This window comes from Dromiciops gliroides, chromosome 1 (genome assembly GCF_019393635.1).
Source record: "Dromiciops gliroides isolate mDroGli1 chromosome 1, mDroGli1.pri, whole genome shotgun sequence".
NCBI lineage: Eukaryota > Metazoa > Chordata > Mammalia > Microbiotheria > Microbiotheriidae > Dromiciops > Dromiciops gliroides.
This window is the reverse complement of record NC_057861.1, coordinates 527,110,951-527,124,984: the sequence shown is the minus strand read 5'-3', so window position 1 is coordinate 527,124,984 and position 14,034 is coordinate 527,110,951. Positions and strand designations below refer to the sequence as shown.

Here is a 14,034-nt window from a genome sequence, read left to right as displayed (position 1 = left end):
CTATGTGATCACATACAAGCCCTTTAGAAGTTCTGAATCTCAGTTTCACTACCTATAAATGGGTACCTGTGGAACCTTCATTAGAGACTTATCGTAAAGATCAAATGAGAAAATACATGTAAAGTGCTATATAAATAAAAGTTATTCTAATTCAATTACAGGAATTTACTAAAACTGATGCCATTCCATTTTCTGAAGGTCACAAATTAAAACTAAAAGGGATCTCAGAGGCATTTTACACATGAGGAGACTGATACCCAGAAAGGCTAAGGCAATTTTCTAAGGTCACAGTGCTTGGTATTTGAAGAGTCAGGATTTAAACCCAGGTGTTCTGCCACCAAACTTTGGTCTCTTTCCACTACAGCTGGTAAGAGCCGCCTCTTAGAGGCTCAGTGGATGGAGTGCTAGGTTTGGAGTCAAGAAGACCTCAGTTCAAATCTGGCCTCTGATATTTACTAGCTGTATGACACTGGACAAGACACTTAACTGCTATCTACCTCGGTTTCCTCATCTGTAAAATGGAGATGATAATAATAGTATACTCCCAAGTTTGTCATGAGGCTCAAATGAGATAATGTTTGTAAAGTGCTTAGCAGAGTATAGTAGGTACTTATAAATATTTATTTCCTTTTTGCACTTCATTACACAAACCTTAAGATGTAAGGATTTATTTTCTGAACAAAATTTACAACAAAGCCACGAGAATGAAATTCCTCACAATTAAAGTTGCTTGTCATTGAAATGTGTCCCTGAAAGAGATTCTGGACTTAAGTTCCCCTGGTTAGTATAAGGTAGGTTAGGTGTAGCATCAAAGTAATGGGTGGGACTAGATGATTACATGAGTTCTCTGTAACTTTAGGTTTCCATGATAGCACCTACAATTTTTGCAAAGTATGCCATCTCACTGTCTTTATTGTATTTTTAATAAAAAAACTTTAATTTTTGAATCACATCTAGTAAGTACAGCACCATGTACTAAGCAGTGAGTGCTTAATATTAACATTAGTGTTAGCTGAGGCACAAGAAAAGATGAAGCTCTTAGTCCAAACCTGGGGCATCTAGGTGGCACAGTGGATAGAACACTGGGCTTGGAATCAGGAAGACTGATCTTATGAGTTCAAACATGGCCCCAGACACTTACTAGCTATGTGATCCTGAGCAAGTCACTTCAGCCTGTTTGCCTCAGTTTCCTCATCTGTAAAAAGAGTTGGAGAAAGAAATGGCAAATAGTCCAGTATCTTTGCCAAGAAAACCCCAAATAGCATCACACAGAGTCAGAAATGACTGAACAACAAGAATGCTAATTAATGAGAGAGCAAAGATGAGAACTCAAGGCCCATGAATGGGCAATCTGTTGGTTGGTCTGTGAGCCACAAACCTCACTCTATACTGGGCCTGAATCTCTGATGAGATTTGTCTTTAACTCCATCTATTAATCACTCAGAGGAGTGATGCTGGAGTTCACTGATAGGCTGCTGGCTTGCAGTAGTAAGAACACGAACCAGGGAATCAGGAGGCATGGGTTCTAGTCCTGACTCTGTCATTGATTTACTATGTGGCCTTGCTATGGGCAGGTGGGTTCTTCTCTCTGGGTCTTAGTTTTCTCATCTATAAAATGAAGAAGTTAAGCTCTATCATCACTAAAGTATTTATCAGTCCTGACACCTAAGACTTTATATATGGCCTGCTCTGTGCCTGATGCTGCTAGGTAGAGTGGAAGAGTGTTAGATTTGGAATCAAAGTCCCTGGGTTCAAATCTTGGCTCTGGTACTTACTCCCTGTGTGACCTTGGACCCCCATGAGCCTCAAGGTCCTCATCTACAAAATGGGGGAATTAAACTAGACGATTTTGAAGGCCCCTTCTATTTTAAAATCTGTGATCCTAATCACTGAAATGGAGTTTACCTTCCAAACTGACAGACTGGCCCTTCCCTCTTGGCTGAGTATGAACTGGCAGACCTGTCTATAGGGTGAATAGAGAGGCTAGCATCTCTCTCTAAAAAGTAAATTGAGGGGCAGCTAGGTGGCAAAGTAGATGAAGCATCAGCCCTGGATTCAGGAGGAACTGAGTTCAAATCCAGCCTCAGACACTTGGCACTTACTAGCTGTGTGACCTTGGGCAAGTCACTTAACCCTCATTGCCCCCACCCCACACACACACAGTTGCATTTTACTTAAATAATTACAAAGACACAGATGTTGATTTGGTCCTGAAAAGGAAAAGCCTTTTCTCATTCATTTTGGCAGAATGTGCTCTTATGTGATTAATAGATTGAGGCACAGAGTGGTCAACAAAGCGGGCACAGGAGACTGCATTTGCTATTTATGGGAGGCTCTTGGAAGGGCAAACTGACTTTATTTTTTTCTTCTCTGTGTGTGTGTGTGTGTGTGTGTGTGTGTTTCTCTCTTTCTCTCTCTCTTTAAGACCTACTCTGGTCTGTTCTGTGTGACAATCAATCCATACAGGTGGCTTCCCATTTATGGCGCCCGTGTGGCCAACATGTACAAGGGCAAGAAGCGTACAGAGATGCCCCCTCACCTCTTCTCCATCTCTGACAATGCCTACCATGACATGCTTATGGGTAAGTGTTGGCTAAGGAAGAGAACTTCTCATCTGGACCACTGAGAGCCTGAGGGACATTTCTTTACTACTAAGGACATGGAGTGAGAGACAAGGTATCATAGTGGATTGAGGTCTGGACATAGTGGATTGAGTCAGAAAGATCTGGGCATAAGTCCCACCTCTAAGCACTACCACAATAACCTTGGTCAAGTCAAATGACTTTTCATTGCTTAAGACACTGAATTTATTAAGTGATTAATTAAATTAAGAATTTATGGGGCAGATAGATGGCATAGTGGATAGAGCACTGGCCCTGGATTCAGGAGGACCTGAGTTCAAATCTGGACTCAGACACTTGACACTTAATAGCTGTGTGACCCTTGGCAAGTCACTTAACCCTCATTGCCCCCCACACACAAAAAAAGAATTTATTAAGTGGTTACTATATGCCAGGCACAGTGCCAGCACTGGGAATACGAATACAAACAAAAAGACAGCCCATACCCTCTGTGGATCTTATATTCTTTCTTTCTTTTTTTTTTTTTTTTAGTGAGGCAATTGGGGTTAAGTGACTTGCCCAGGGTCACACAGCTAGTAAGTGTTAAGTGTCTGAGGCCGGATTTGAACTCAGGTACTCCTGAATCCAGGGCCAGTGCTTTATCCACTGTGCCACCTAGCCGCCCCTTATGTTCTTTCTAATACATAACAGGGAGCTGAAAATGGAAGGAGAGTGGAGGTGTATGATTAAGCGGGGAGGGAAGGGGCTTGTGAAGAAGTCTGAAATGTAGTCTGGAGAAGAATAAGCTGTGCCCTCCTTAAATGGAGCTGCTAGGAGGCTCCATCTACAGGGAGAAGCCTCAGGTTGGAGGAAACTTCCAAGGAGTGATACCAAGGCTGAAGCCAGCTTCAAGATGAATAGCTGGGGCAGGGTAGAGGAAGTCTATAGTGTAGCCTGGAGAGGAATGATGAGGTGAAAATGAGGTGTTGATTTCCGGTGGTATAAGGAATTTCAATACTGGGAATTCCCCATAATGCAACAATCACCAATGGGGTGGGGGGGGGGAGGGAAGAGACATGGTTATATTAGGTTCATTTGATCAAATACCATAGGTCTGGCCTACAATCTGTTAAGGCTAAAATTCTAGCTAAACTGTCTAAAATATCTAATGAGTGGTCGCCAATAAATTATAAGCTTTAGCAAGAGTTAGACTTTTAAGCATTTATTAAGGAGAATAAGAATTTGGTAAAGAGAGAGAAAAAGGCCTAGATTCCTATCTATTAAAGGGAGAGCACATTTCTAGCTCCCTTCTCCGCCAGAGTCCAGAGGAAAGAGCCCCGAGACTCCGCGCCAGTCTCTTCCTTCCTCCTCCCACTAGCCCGCGTCACTTCCTGATACCAAAGACAAGACTCCTGGTCTTGCCCTCAAAGACCTTCGCTTCATGGGCAGAACTCTTCTACAGTTAGTATCCAGCAGGTGGCGTTATTCCAATCGTTACAAATCTGCATTCCCAGTTGAGAATCATAGCTAGTAAAAATGTTGTGGGCTGGGGAGCTTGGGATAATTAACTTTAAGACTTTGATAACATGTATCCAAACACACAAAAAAAAATCAGTTTCACTTTAACAGTCAAATATTTCAGTTTTTTTAGGAATTAATTTTTGTGAGTTGTGGTGGTCAAAAAGTGCCCAGCCTCAAGATGAGTGACTCCGAATCCAGCTTGATTGTGCTTAATAGAGTCAACAAGTATGCAATCAGCATTTACTAGATGCTTTCTGATCAGTTCCTCTCAGAACCTCCATTTTAAGGACAACACCTGAGCCAGCCATATTCCTCCCTTCCTTCCCCTCCAGCCTCTGTTCCTAACTCTCTGGACTTCTTTGTCCACCCTGCCCCCTTTGTAGGTTACTTTCTATGTCCCCCATAGTCTCCCACTCACTCCATCCTTTCCTGCTTCCTTTCATGGGGTGTCTTCTCCCTTTAAAATGTAGACTTCTTGAAAGCAGGGACTCTCTCTTGCATGTATTTGTATTTTCAGCACTTAGCAGAGGGCCCATAAATGCTCATTGATTGACTGAATGACTGTGCCAGGCACTTTGTTAAGCACTGGCCATATTAGGCATATTCCTCAAGGAAAGATAAAAATAGTCCCTGCCTGCAAGGAGCTCACATTCTAAATGGGGGAGATGACAATGCAAACAGCTATGTATGAAAAATATATGTACAGGGTAAATCAGAGCTAACCATCTTCCCAGCCTGGTAGGAGATACCAGAGCTTAGGTTCTGTTGGCAAAGCCTCCGAGAGTCCAGCATCACTTCTATGTATTCATGAGGCATTAGATTAGGCCTTTTATTTATTTATTTATTTGTTTGTTTGTTTATTTATTTATTTATTTATTTTTGGTGGGGCAATGAGGGTTAAGTGACTTGCCCAGGGTCACTCAGCTAGTAAGTGTCAAGTGTCTGAGACCAGATTTTAACTCAGGTCCTCCTGAATCCAGGGCCAGTGTTTTATCCACTGTGCTACCTAGCTGCCCCCAGTCATCCCTTTGATAAAAAATAAAAAAGAATGAAAAAAGCAATTCAGCAAAACATTTTTAAAAATCACATGCAATCTTCCCAAAGCATAGACTGCCCCCCACACACACACACATACTTTTGCAAAGGGTGGGGGGAATGAGTATCACTTTAGGAGGGACATTAACAAACACCAAGAAGCAGGTGATGAAGATGGTTGGCATACTTGAAACAATGTTGGCCCATAGGACCATGGATTTAGACTTAGCAGGAAACTTAGATGCCGACCAATCTAATCCCTTCATCATATGATGAGTAGTTAAACGAACTGTTTAGCCTGGAGAAAAGAAAATCTAGGCAGCACTTGATCATTGTTTTCTAGGATTTGAAGGCTTGCCCTGCAGAGGAAAAATTACATCTATTCTTTGTGCTCCAGAGGACAGGAAAAGACCAATGGGTAAAAATTAGAAGGAGGCATATTTCAGTTCAACAGAAGGAAGGAAACAAACATTTATTAAGCACCTACTATGTTCCAGGCACTGTGCTAAGTGCTTTATAAATGTTATCTCATTTTATCCCACAACAAATCTAGGAGGCTGGTGTTATTATCCCCACTTTGCAGTGAGGAAACTGAGGCAGATGGAGGTTAAAATGACTTGTTAAGGGTTATACAGCCAGTAAAGTGTCTGCAGCTGGATTTGAACTCAGGTCTTCCTGAGTCCAGGTCCCATACTCAATCCATTGAGCTACTTTACTTCCTAATGGTTAAAATGATCTGAAAATGGGAATGCCTGCTTGGAGGTTCACATGTTCCCCCAACCATTGGAAATCTTCAAACAAATGCTTGAAAAGCCACTTTTCCTATAGAGGAGATTAGTGCATCACATAGGAGATTGGACAGGGTAACCTCCAAGACCTCAAACTTCCCAACTCTGAGGTTCTGTGACTCTCAGTCTCATTGACAAATACTATTCTATGCCTCAGGCCTCTAGCAGGGGCTAGTGTCCCTATCCAGAGGCAGAATGGTGACTCAGATGGATAATTGTTTGGGTTTGGTTATAGTCAAAGCCTAAATAGCTCAACTGGGAGAGTAAAAATGTTTGCTAATTGTGGCTTGGTATCTTTTTTTCCCCCTTCTTACAGACCGTGAAAATCAGTCTATGCTAATCACGTAAGTATTCCTTCTATCTTTTGGTCTATACACATATAATTATGTTGGTCTCTTGTACATATAATTAGACATTCACATAATTATAATTAATTGCCTGTGCTTTGTAAGTAACTTTGCAGGCTACAAATAGGTTTAACTGTAGCAAATACCTCAAGTTAGTATCTCTTTAACTGATGGGGATGTAGTCAATGATCCTTCTTGAGTCTTATAACACCTGTCCCTATCATCATAGGGCTGACAAGGCCTGTGAATAGAAGGATTCAATATAATCCAATCTGAAAAACATTTATTAGGTGCCCGTTATGTACATGATGTAGCAGATAGAAGGCTGACCTTGGAGCCCAAAAGACCTGGGTTCAGGTCCTGCTTCTGAAACATACAGGCTAAGTGACCATGGACAGATCAATTACTCTATTTCCGTGCAGTTCTCATAGACTGCAAAATTTAAATGATGATTGAAATGTGTCAGTGGAGGGATTGGCTTCACATTGATGAGATTGCAAGTATAGACCAACATATGCAAGGCACCATGCTAGATGCTGGATGTACCCGGATACTTAGGATGTGCAATCTCATTGGGGTAGGAGGTCCTTCTGTTGATCCAAAATTATTCAACACACTTTTAAGTTTAATCTGTATTATTATTTTCCCCATCACTTTATTAAATCCAGAGAATCCACAAAACAATAAATCAAGCCTTAATTTTCAGTGTTTACTGATTTCCAAGACAAAAATGCTCACAATAAAAATTTACATTGGGCTCTTCATGGCTCTGCCCACTCCTGTGATGGAGGTATTCTACTTTATCCTGACTTCAGAAGCTTACTAGTGGAACTCTCTAATCATCCTCCTGCCAGCCCCTACTCTCACTATGGGGGTGTTGGAAATATAAAGAATAAAAAACAACAACAACCAATCTCTTGCCCTCAAGGAGCTTGAATTCTACTAAGGACATACTATTAAGGATGACCATTCTTTCTTTTTTTAAAAATTTTAGATTTTATTTTCCCAAATTACATGTAAATACAAATTTTGACATCAAATTTTTTTAAGACTTTCTGTTCCAAATTTTCTTCCTCCCTCCTTCCCCCCCACCAAGAACTCAAGCAATTCAATATAAGCTATACATGAGCAGTCATACAAAACATTTCCACATTAGCCAGGTTGTAAAAGAAAACAGACAAAAACAAAATTTCAGATAAAGGAACTAACAAAAATAACTGTGCTTCAATCTGTATTCAGACACCATGAGTTCTCTTTCTTGTAGATGGACTACATTTTTCATAAGACCTTCAGAGTTGTCTTGGATCACTGCATTGCTGAAAATAACCAAGTCATTCATAGCAGATCATCTTACAGTATTGCTATTATTTTGTATATAGTACATTTCACATTGCATCAGCTCGTGTAGAGCTTTCTGGGTTTTTCTGATAGCAAGGGATTACCATTCTTTTTATTTTTATTATTTATTTATTTATTTATTTTTGAGGGGCAATGAGGGTTAAGTGATTTGCCCAAGGTCACACGGCTAATACGTATCAAATGTCCGAGGCCAGATTTGAACTCAGGTTCTCCTGAATCCAGGGCTGGTGCTTTATCCACTGGGCCATCTAGTTGCACCGGGATTACCATTCTTGGCATGAGTCCTGGTTGCTGTTGTTACTATGTATGGTGTGGTATTTTCTGCCACTTGGTTCTTCATGGGCCTCTTTTTCCTTTTATAATCCCTAGTGGAGAATCTGGTGCTGGCAAGACTGAAAATACCAAGAAGGTCATTCAGTACTTTGCCAACATTGGAGGCACTGGCAAACAGTCTTCAGATGGCAAGGTATGGCTTTCCAAATGCATGGAAGGAAGAAGAGGGCCCATCAGTCTCAGGAGGGATTTAGTTGCCCTAGAAGGATACATTTTTCCCCCAGAAAAGCAGTCTTTAACCTGTCCTGGACTGTGATTTCACATCTAGAAACCAGTCACACTTTGGGGGGCAGAAGTTGAATTGTTGAGTTGGTTTAAAAAACAAACAAATGGCCACAGAATGCCTATCTGTGCAGGCCCCCTCTACTTCCCTGTGGTAGAAGTCCCCCCATATAAGGCCTACTTCTTTCTCCAGTTAATGGGAGTCAAGAAGGCAAAGATATCGATCAGACCATGGAGGTACCTGTAATTGTTATGGAAACACAGCCAAACAGGGAAAAAAGTTTGTTTAGCTAGAATGAAAGGAGCACAAAGAAATTATTTTCAATCTCTTTAGAGCGTTCTTTGATCAACAGGAAATATTTGAGATAGTTATTAAAGACAAAAGAGGGTTTACAGAGATAGTAAGCAGTGCTTCGTGTGGCAGATGGGCTCACTGCCTGGTTAAGTTAGTGTGGTCGGAATCACTGTTTCTGACTCCCAGAGGGGTAGACATCTGACAGTCGTGTCTTCTGTTTCTCCTTCGGTAGGGATCCCTGGAGGATCAAATCATCCAGGCTAACCCTGTGCTGGAAGCCTTTGGTAATGCCAAGACTACCAGGAACAACAATTCCTCCCGATTTGTAAGTATTTACACCATCACTCTATGTCTTGGCCCATCTCACTGGCTGACTTAAAAACAACTTCAAGAGCAGGTTACCAATAATAATAATAGCTTGTATTTATATAGCACTTTTATATACACATATATAAAATTTCATTTAATCCTTATAATAATCCTGTGAAGTAGGTGCTATTATATCTTCGTTTTATAGATGACAAAACTGAGGCTGAAATGTTAAGTGACCTGCCCAGGGCCACACAGCTAGTAAGTATCTGAGATAGGCTTTGAACTCAGGCCTTCCTGATTCCAGGTCCAGCACTCTAGTCACTAGGCCTCTAAGAGAGGCAATAGTTGCATAATGGATACAGGGCTGGTCTTGGAGTCAAATAGACCTGAGACCAAGTCTTGCCTCTGAAACATATTAGGTGTGTGATCACAGTCAAAACAGAACCTCTCCATGCTTCAGGCAAGTTGTTAAAGACTGTGAGTTCCAGATGAATTGCTATCTGCTTTGGTGGAGGAAGGTTGTACACCTGGAAGTCCCTAAACCAATAAAGACAAAGATCCAGCACAGACTAATATACAAATGACCAAGGAAAATGGTAAAATGGACTTTTTAGAGATTCTAAAGAATTAAATATCCACCTTTTAAGTTCAAGTAGGTACAGACTATATGATCTCTCAAAAGTCCCTATGACTCCATGACATGTAGACAGGACTAGATGACCCACATGGAGGAGACTGACCAAATTTCCAAGTAGGGCAAGGCATTTTTGTTTCCTTGAGATGCATTAAGGTAGAAGTACTATAACTACTTCAACTTCTGACTCAGCCACTTACTTCCTAACAGTTTAACCTTTGTCATTTCCAGCCTCAGCCTCCTTGTCCATAAAATGGGCATAATAATACTTATGCTAACTTTCTCAGGAGGAAAGAACTCTGTAAACCTTAAAAGTTCTATATAAATAAATGGCCTCTTGTCCACGCCCTCTCTCTCATACCTGAAATAGCAAAAAGCAAAACAAAACAAAAAGCAAAACAGAAAACCCTGAAGGTTACTCTGAGGACAATTGAGTATGGACTTAATCTTGGAAACTTGTCCTTTTCCCACCAATTTGCATGAAAAACCTGCAGTTCAACATTCCAGTTCTACTGAAAGACTGATCTGCCCTTAAGGTACCCACGTGTAACTGATATGGAATTTCAGGAGGAGCAGCTAGTCAGCATGTGAGGCCAAATCTGCTCCACTGTTTCTATGACAACCCTAGTGTGCCCTTCCTTCCCTCAGGGATACCTCCATCATCCTCATCCTCATCTTTTCTTCTTCTTCTTCTTCTTCTTCTTCTTCTTCTTCTTCTTCTTCTTCTTCTTCTTCCTCTTCTTCTTCCTCTTCTTCTTCCTCTTCTTCTTCCTCTTCTTCTTCTTTTCTTCTCAGGGCAAATTTATCCGAATCCACTTTGGCACCAGTGGCAAACTGGCTGGGGCTGACATTGAGAGTTGTAAGTTGCTGCTAGCTTTCATCACTTAGGAGATTTTTTTGGGGAAAATCCTGAGTCCATTGAAATGGCCTTTGAGGAAGGACGTTGTTGGGGGGGCAGCTAGTGAGGCAATTGGGGTTAAGTGACTTGCCCAGGGTCACACAGCTAACAAGTATCAAATGTCTGAGGCCAGATTTGAACTCGGGTCCTCCTGAATCCAGAGCTGGTGCTTTATCCACTGTACCACCTAGCTGCCCCTGGAGAATGTGCTATTAAGGGATGAGACTGGGTATAGCAGTAGTGGTTAGAGAAAGGTCCATTGGGGGAAGCACATGATCAGAATATACAGGGTCCTTCCGCCAGATCTAACATCATGGTTGATGGCAATAACCTGTCCTGGGAGGCCCTAGTGCTTGCTTCATAACAGGCAGGAGTGGGAGGAAGCATGGAAGAGCATTCAGGAGCTATTGATGCCAGGCCTAGCCTATAGAAAGTCTTATGGGAACCAGGTGGGAATGAGGGGTGTGGGTCTTGAAGCAGTGGAGAAAGACCTAGAATGGGGCTTACAGAGTAGGGAGGAGATACCCCACAACTCCCAACTATGTTGTTGTTTTTTCTTTTTTCTTTTACTCCCAACTGTTTTATGCATGCACAGTTTTCCCAAGTGCTTTTTCTTTTTTCATGATGAATATGAACAAATATGCTGATTGATATATATATACATTTTTTTCTTTTTCTAGATCTCTTAGAGAAATCTCGAGTCATTTCCCAGCAAGCAGCTGAGAGAGGCTACCATATCTTCTACCAGATCCTCTCTAACAAGAAGCCTGAACTTCTTGGTAAAGAACCATCTCTATGTCCTCCTTTCCTCAGAAATTGCAATGTTCTGGTTTATCCATTGCTTTCGATATGAAAGGAGTCCCCACACTGCCCTCACCATGCCATTAGCTGGTCCTGTTGATGTCTTCATAGTCTTTGAACTAATCTCTTCAAGCTTAGAATCCCATTCCTGGAATAAGACCATTCAAACAGAAATGGTGGGCTCAGGATTTGGGGGGAAGGAATCCATTTGGGGGACAAAATGATGCTGTGGAGAGTGTCAAACCTGGAGTAACAGGACCTGACTTCAAACCCTAGCTCTACTATTCACTCCCTCTCGTGACCTTACCTGGGTCACTTAATATCTCTGACCCTCAGTTTCTTTATCTGCAAGATTACAGGGCTGGACTAGATTACCTCTAAGGTCTCTTCCTGCTCTAACTTGGTGAACCCATTGTCCTGCTCATTCATACCATCTCATTGGCCCCTTCAACCACTTGAGTCTTGGGTTTGTTTTATGTGTGTGTGTGTGGGGGGCGGTTAGAGAAGGAGAAAAGGGGAGAAAAGAATCAGAAAGGAGTAGAGAGGTAGCAAAGATACCCTTGATCGGTTTGACGTTGCTCAGAAGGGAAGGGGGAGGTAGGAGGGGAAAAAAGAGGAAGGGATGGGCTAACAACCCACCCCACTCCCCTCATCCACAATCATTGGAGCCTTTGTGCTATAGTCTTTTTTTTTTTTAAGTGAGGCAATTGGGGTTAAGTGACTTGCCCAGGGTCACACAGCTAGTAAGTGTTAAGTGTCTGAGGCCGGATTTGAACTCAGGTACTCCTGAATCCAGGGCCGGTGCTTTATCCACTGCACCACCTAGCTACCCCTGTGCTATAGTCTTGATTGGGTTGTTGCACTTTGTAGTATGGCCTTTCATTAAGTGCCAGAGGAAAGTTAAGTCTTTTGTTAAGTGCCTGAAATTTCACAAGAAGTCCATGAAAACTCTAATGGTAACTGACACAATGGAGCACAGTGGTATTTGGCTTCTCAGCCACAAGCTGGTGCTTTTGCTTCCATTGGGACTGTTATCAATCATCATGGAGTCCTCTTGATTTCTCTTTTCCTACAGAGAGTTTGCTCCTGGTGCCCAATCCCAAGGAATACCACTGGATAAGCCAGGGTGTCACTGTCGTCGATAACATGGATGATGGGGAAGAGTTACAGATCACGGATGTGAGTATGAAAAGGCAACAATTGGTACAAAGTAATGATGGAAGCAGTGTGGGACAGGGCAATGACTGGGAGGCAGAAGACCTGGGCTCTACCACTTACTTCCTGTGTGGCCCTGGGAAAATCTTTCAGCTTCTTGGTACCTCAAATGTCAAATGAGGAGGTTAGACTAGATGACCTCTAAGATCCCTTCTGGCTTTAATCTACTACCCTATAGTTCTACATTCCTTGGATTCCTAATGATTTAAAAAACAGAAACTCTAGGGCACAACTTATGTAGTTACTTAAGTCTTTTTCCTGGAGAAAAACAACGGTAACAATAATAATAACAACTAGCATTTATATAGCATTTTATTGTCTGTAAAGTACTTGATAAATATTACATTTTATCCTCATAACAACCCTGAGAGGCAGGTGCTATTCTAATCTTCATTTTATAGATGAGGCAGACAAAGGTTAAGTGACTTGCCCAGGGTCACACAGCTAGAAAATGTCTGAAACAGAACTTGAACTCTGGTCTTCCTATCTCCAGGCCCAGTGCCCTATCCACTATGCCATCTAGCCTAAAACTTATGGGAATAACTCATTTTTTTCAATTTAAATTTTTTATTGGTGCCTTTTGTTTTTACATTACATTCATTTCCAAAAATGTCTTTCTCTCTTTTCCACTGATCCTTTCCTTGTAACAAATTTTTTTGGGGGAGGGGGGTTGGGCAATGAGGGTTAAGTGACTTGCCCAAGGTCACACAGCTAGTAAGTGTTAAGTGTCTGAGGCCGGGTTTGAATTCAAGTCCTCCTGAATCCAGGGCTGGTGCTTTATCCACTGTGCCACCTAGCTGCCCCTGTAACAAATATTTTTAAAGAAAATTTAGAAAAAGCAGTACAGCAAAACTAACCAATACATTAACCACATCCGATAATAGATGAGAATATCTTTTTAAATGCAGTCAATAAGGCAGAGCCAACCTCTAGTTATCCCAATGTCTGGCTGGTAGGCAGCAGGTTTTCAATCACAAATCACTCATACACATACTGGCTGAATGTTCCCGTCCAGAGCTGACTCTGATCCCTTTTTGCTTAATCCCATTTTATATAGTTCACAAGCTGACCAAAAGAGTCCACCTTAAATGCCGTTTTATTTATTAGCTCTGATTGAATAAAACATGTCGTTTCCAGGACACTGAGCCGAACCCCAGAAGTAAGACATCTGTCTACTGGTAATGGCCTGCCTGGAATCACAACAGAGGCAGATTTAGGGTCACTGTATTGAGGACTAGGGAGGTGAAAGTCCTGCTGAATTCTACCCTGGTCAGAGCAGTATTTTATTTGGTCCTGTGTACCACATTTTAGGAAGAACATTGACAAGCTAGACTATGTCCAGAAGACTAACCAAGATGACAAAAAGACTAAAAGCTGTCATAGGCAGCTAAGTGTCATAGTGGATAAAGCACTGGACCTGGAATCAGAAAGACTAGAGTTCAAATCCTGAATTTGATATTTGCTAGCTGTGTGACCTTGGGTAAGCCTTTTAGCCTCAGTTTCCTCAGTTGTAAAATAGAAGGAAGGAAAGAAAACAAGTGCCTACTACTTGTTAGGCACTTTACAAATATGATCTCATTGGATCCTCACAACAACCCTGTGAAAGTAGGTACTATTATTATCATTCCCATTTTACAGCTGAAGAAACTGAGGCAAGGCAGAGATTAAGTGACTTACTTAGGGTCACATAGCTAGTAAATGTCTGAGGCCAGA

The 14,034-nt window shown here is 41.7% G+C and overlaps 1 protein-coding gene across 1 annotated transcript in view; it reads left to right on the top strand.

Annotated features, from left to right (window-relative positions):
- LOC122730559 (myosin-16) overlaps positions 1-14,034 on the top strand; it is an 85,072-nt gene that overhangs the window by 5,349 nt on the left and 65,689 nt on the right. Inside the window, exons 3-9 of the mRNA XM_043969719.1 lie at positions 2,426-2,582; positions 6,222-6,249; positions 7,981-8,077; positions 8,694-8,786; positions 10,203-10,266; positions 10,986-11,084; positions 12,182-12,285. Coding sequence (XP_043825654.1) covers positions 2,426-2,582; positions 6,222-6,249; positions 7,981-8,077; positions 8,694-8,786; positions 10,203-10,266; positions 10,986-11,084; positions 12,182-12,285 — 642 coding nt within the window. The remainder of the gene's footprint in view (positions 1-2,425; positions 2,583-6,221; positions 6,250-7,980; positions 8,078-8,693; positions 8,787-10,202; positions 10,267-10,985; positions 11,085-12,181; positions 12,286-14,034) is intronic.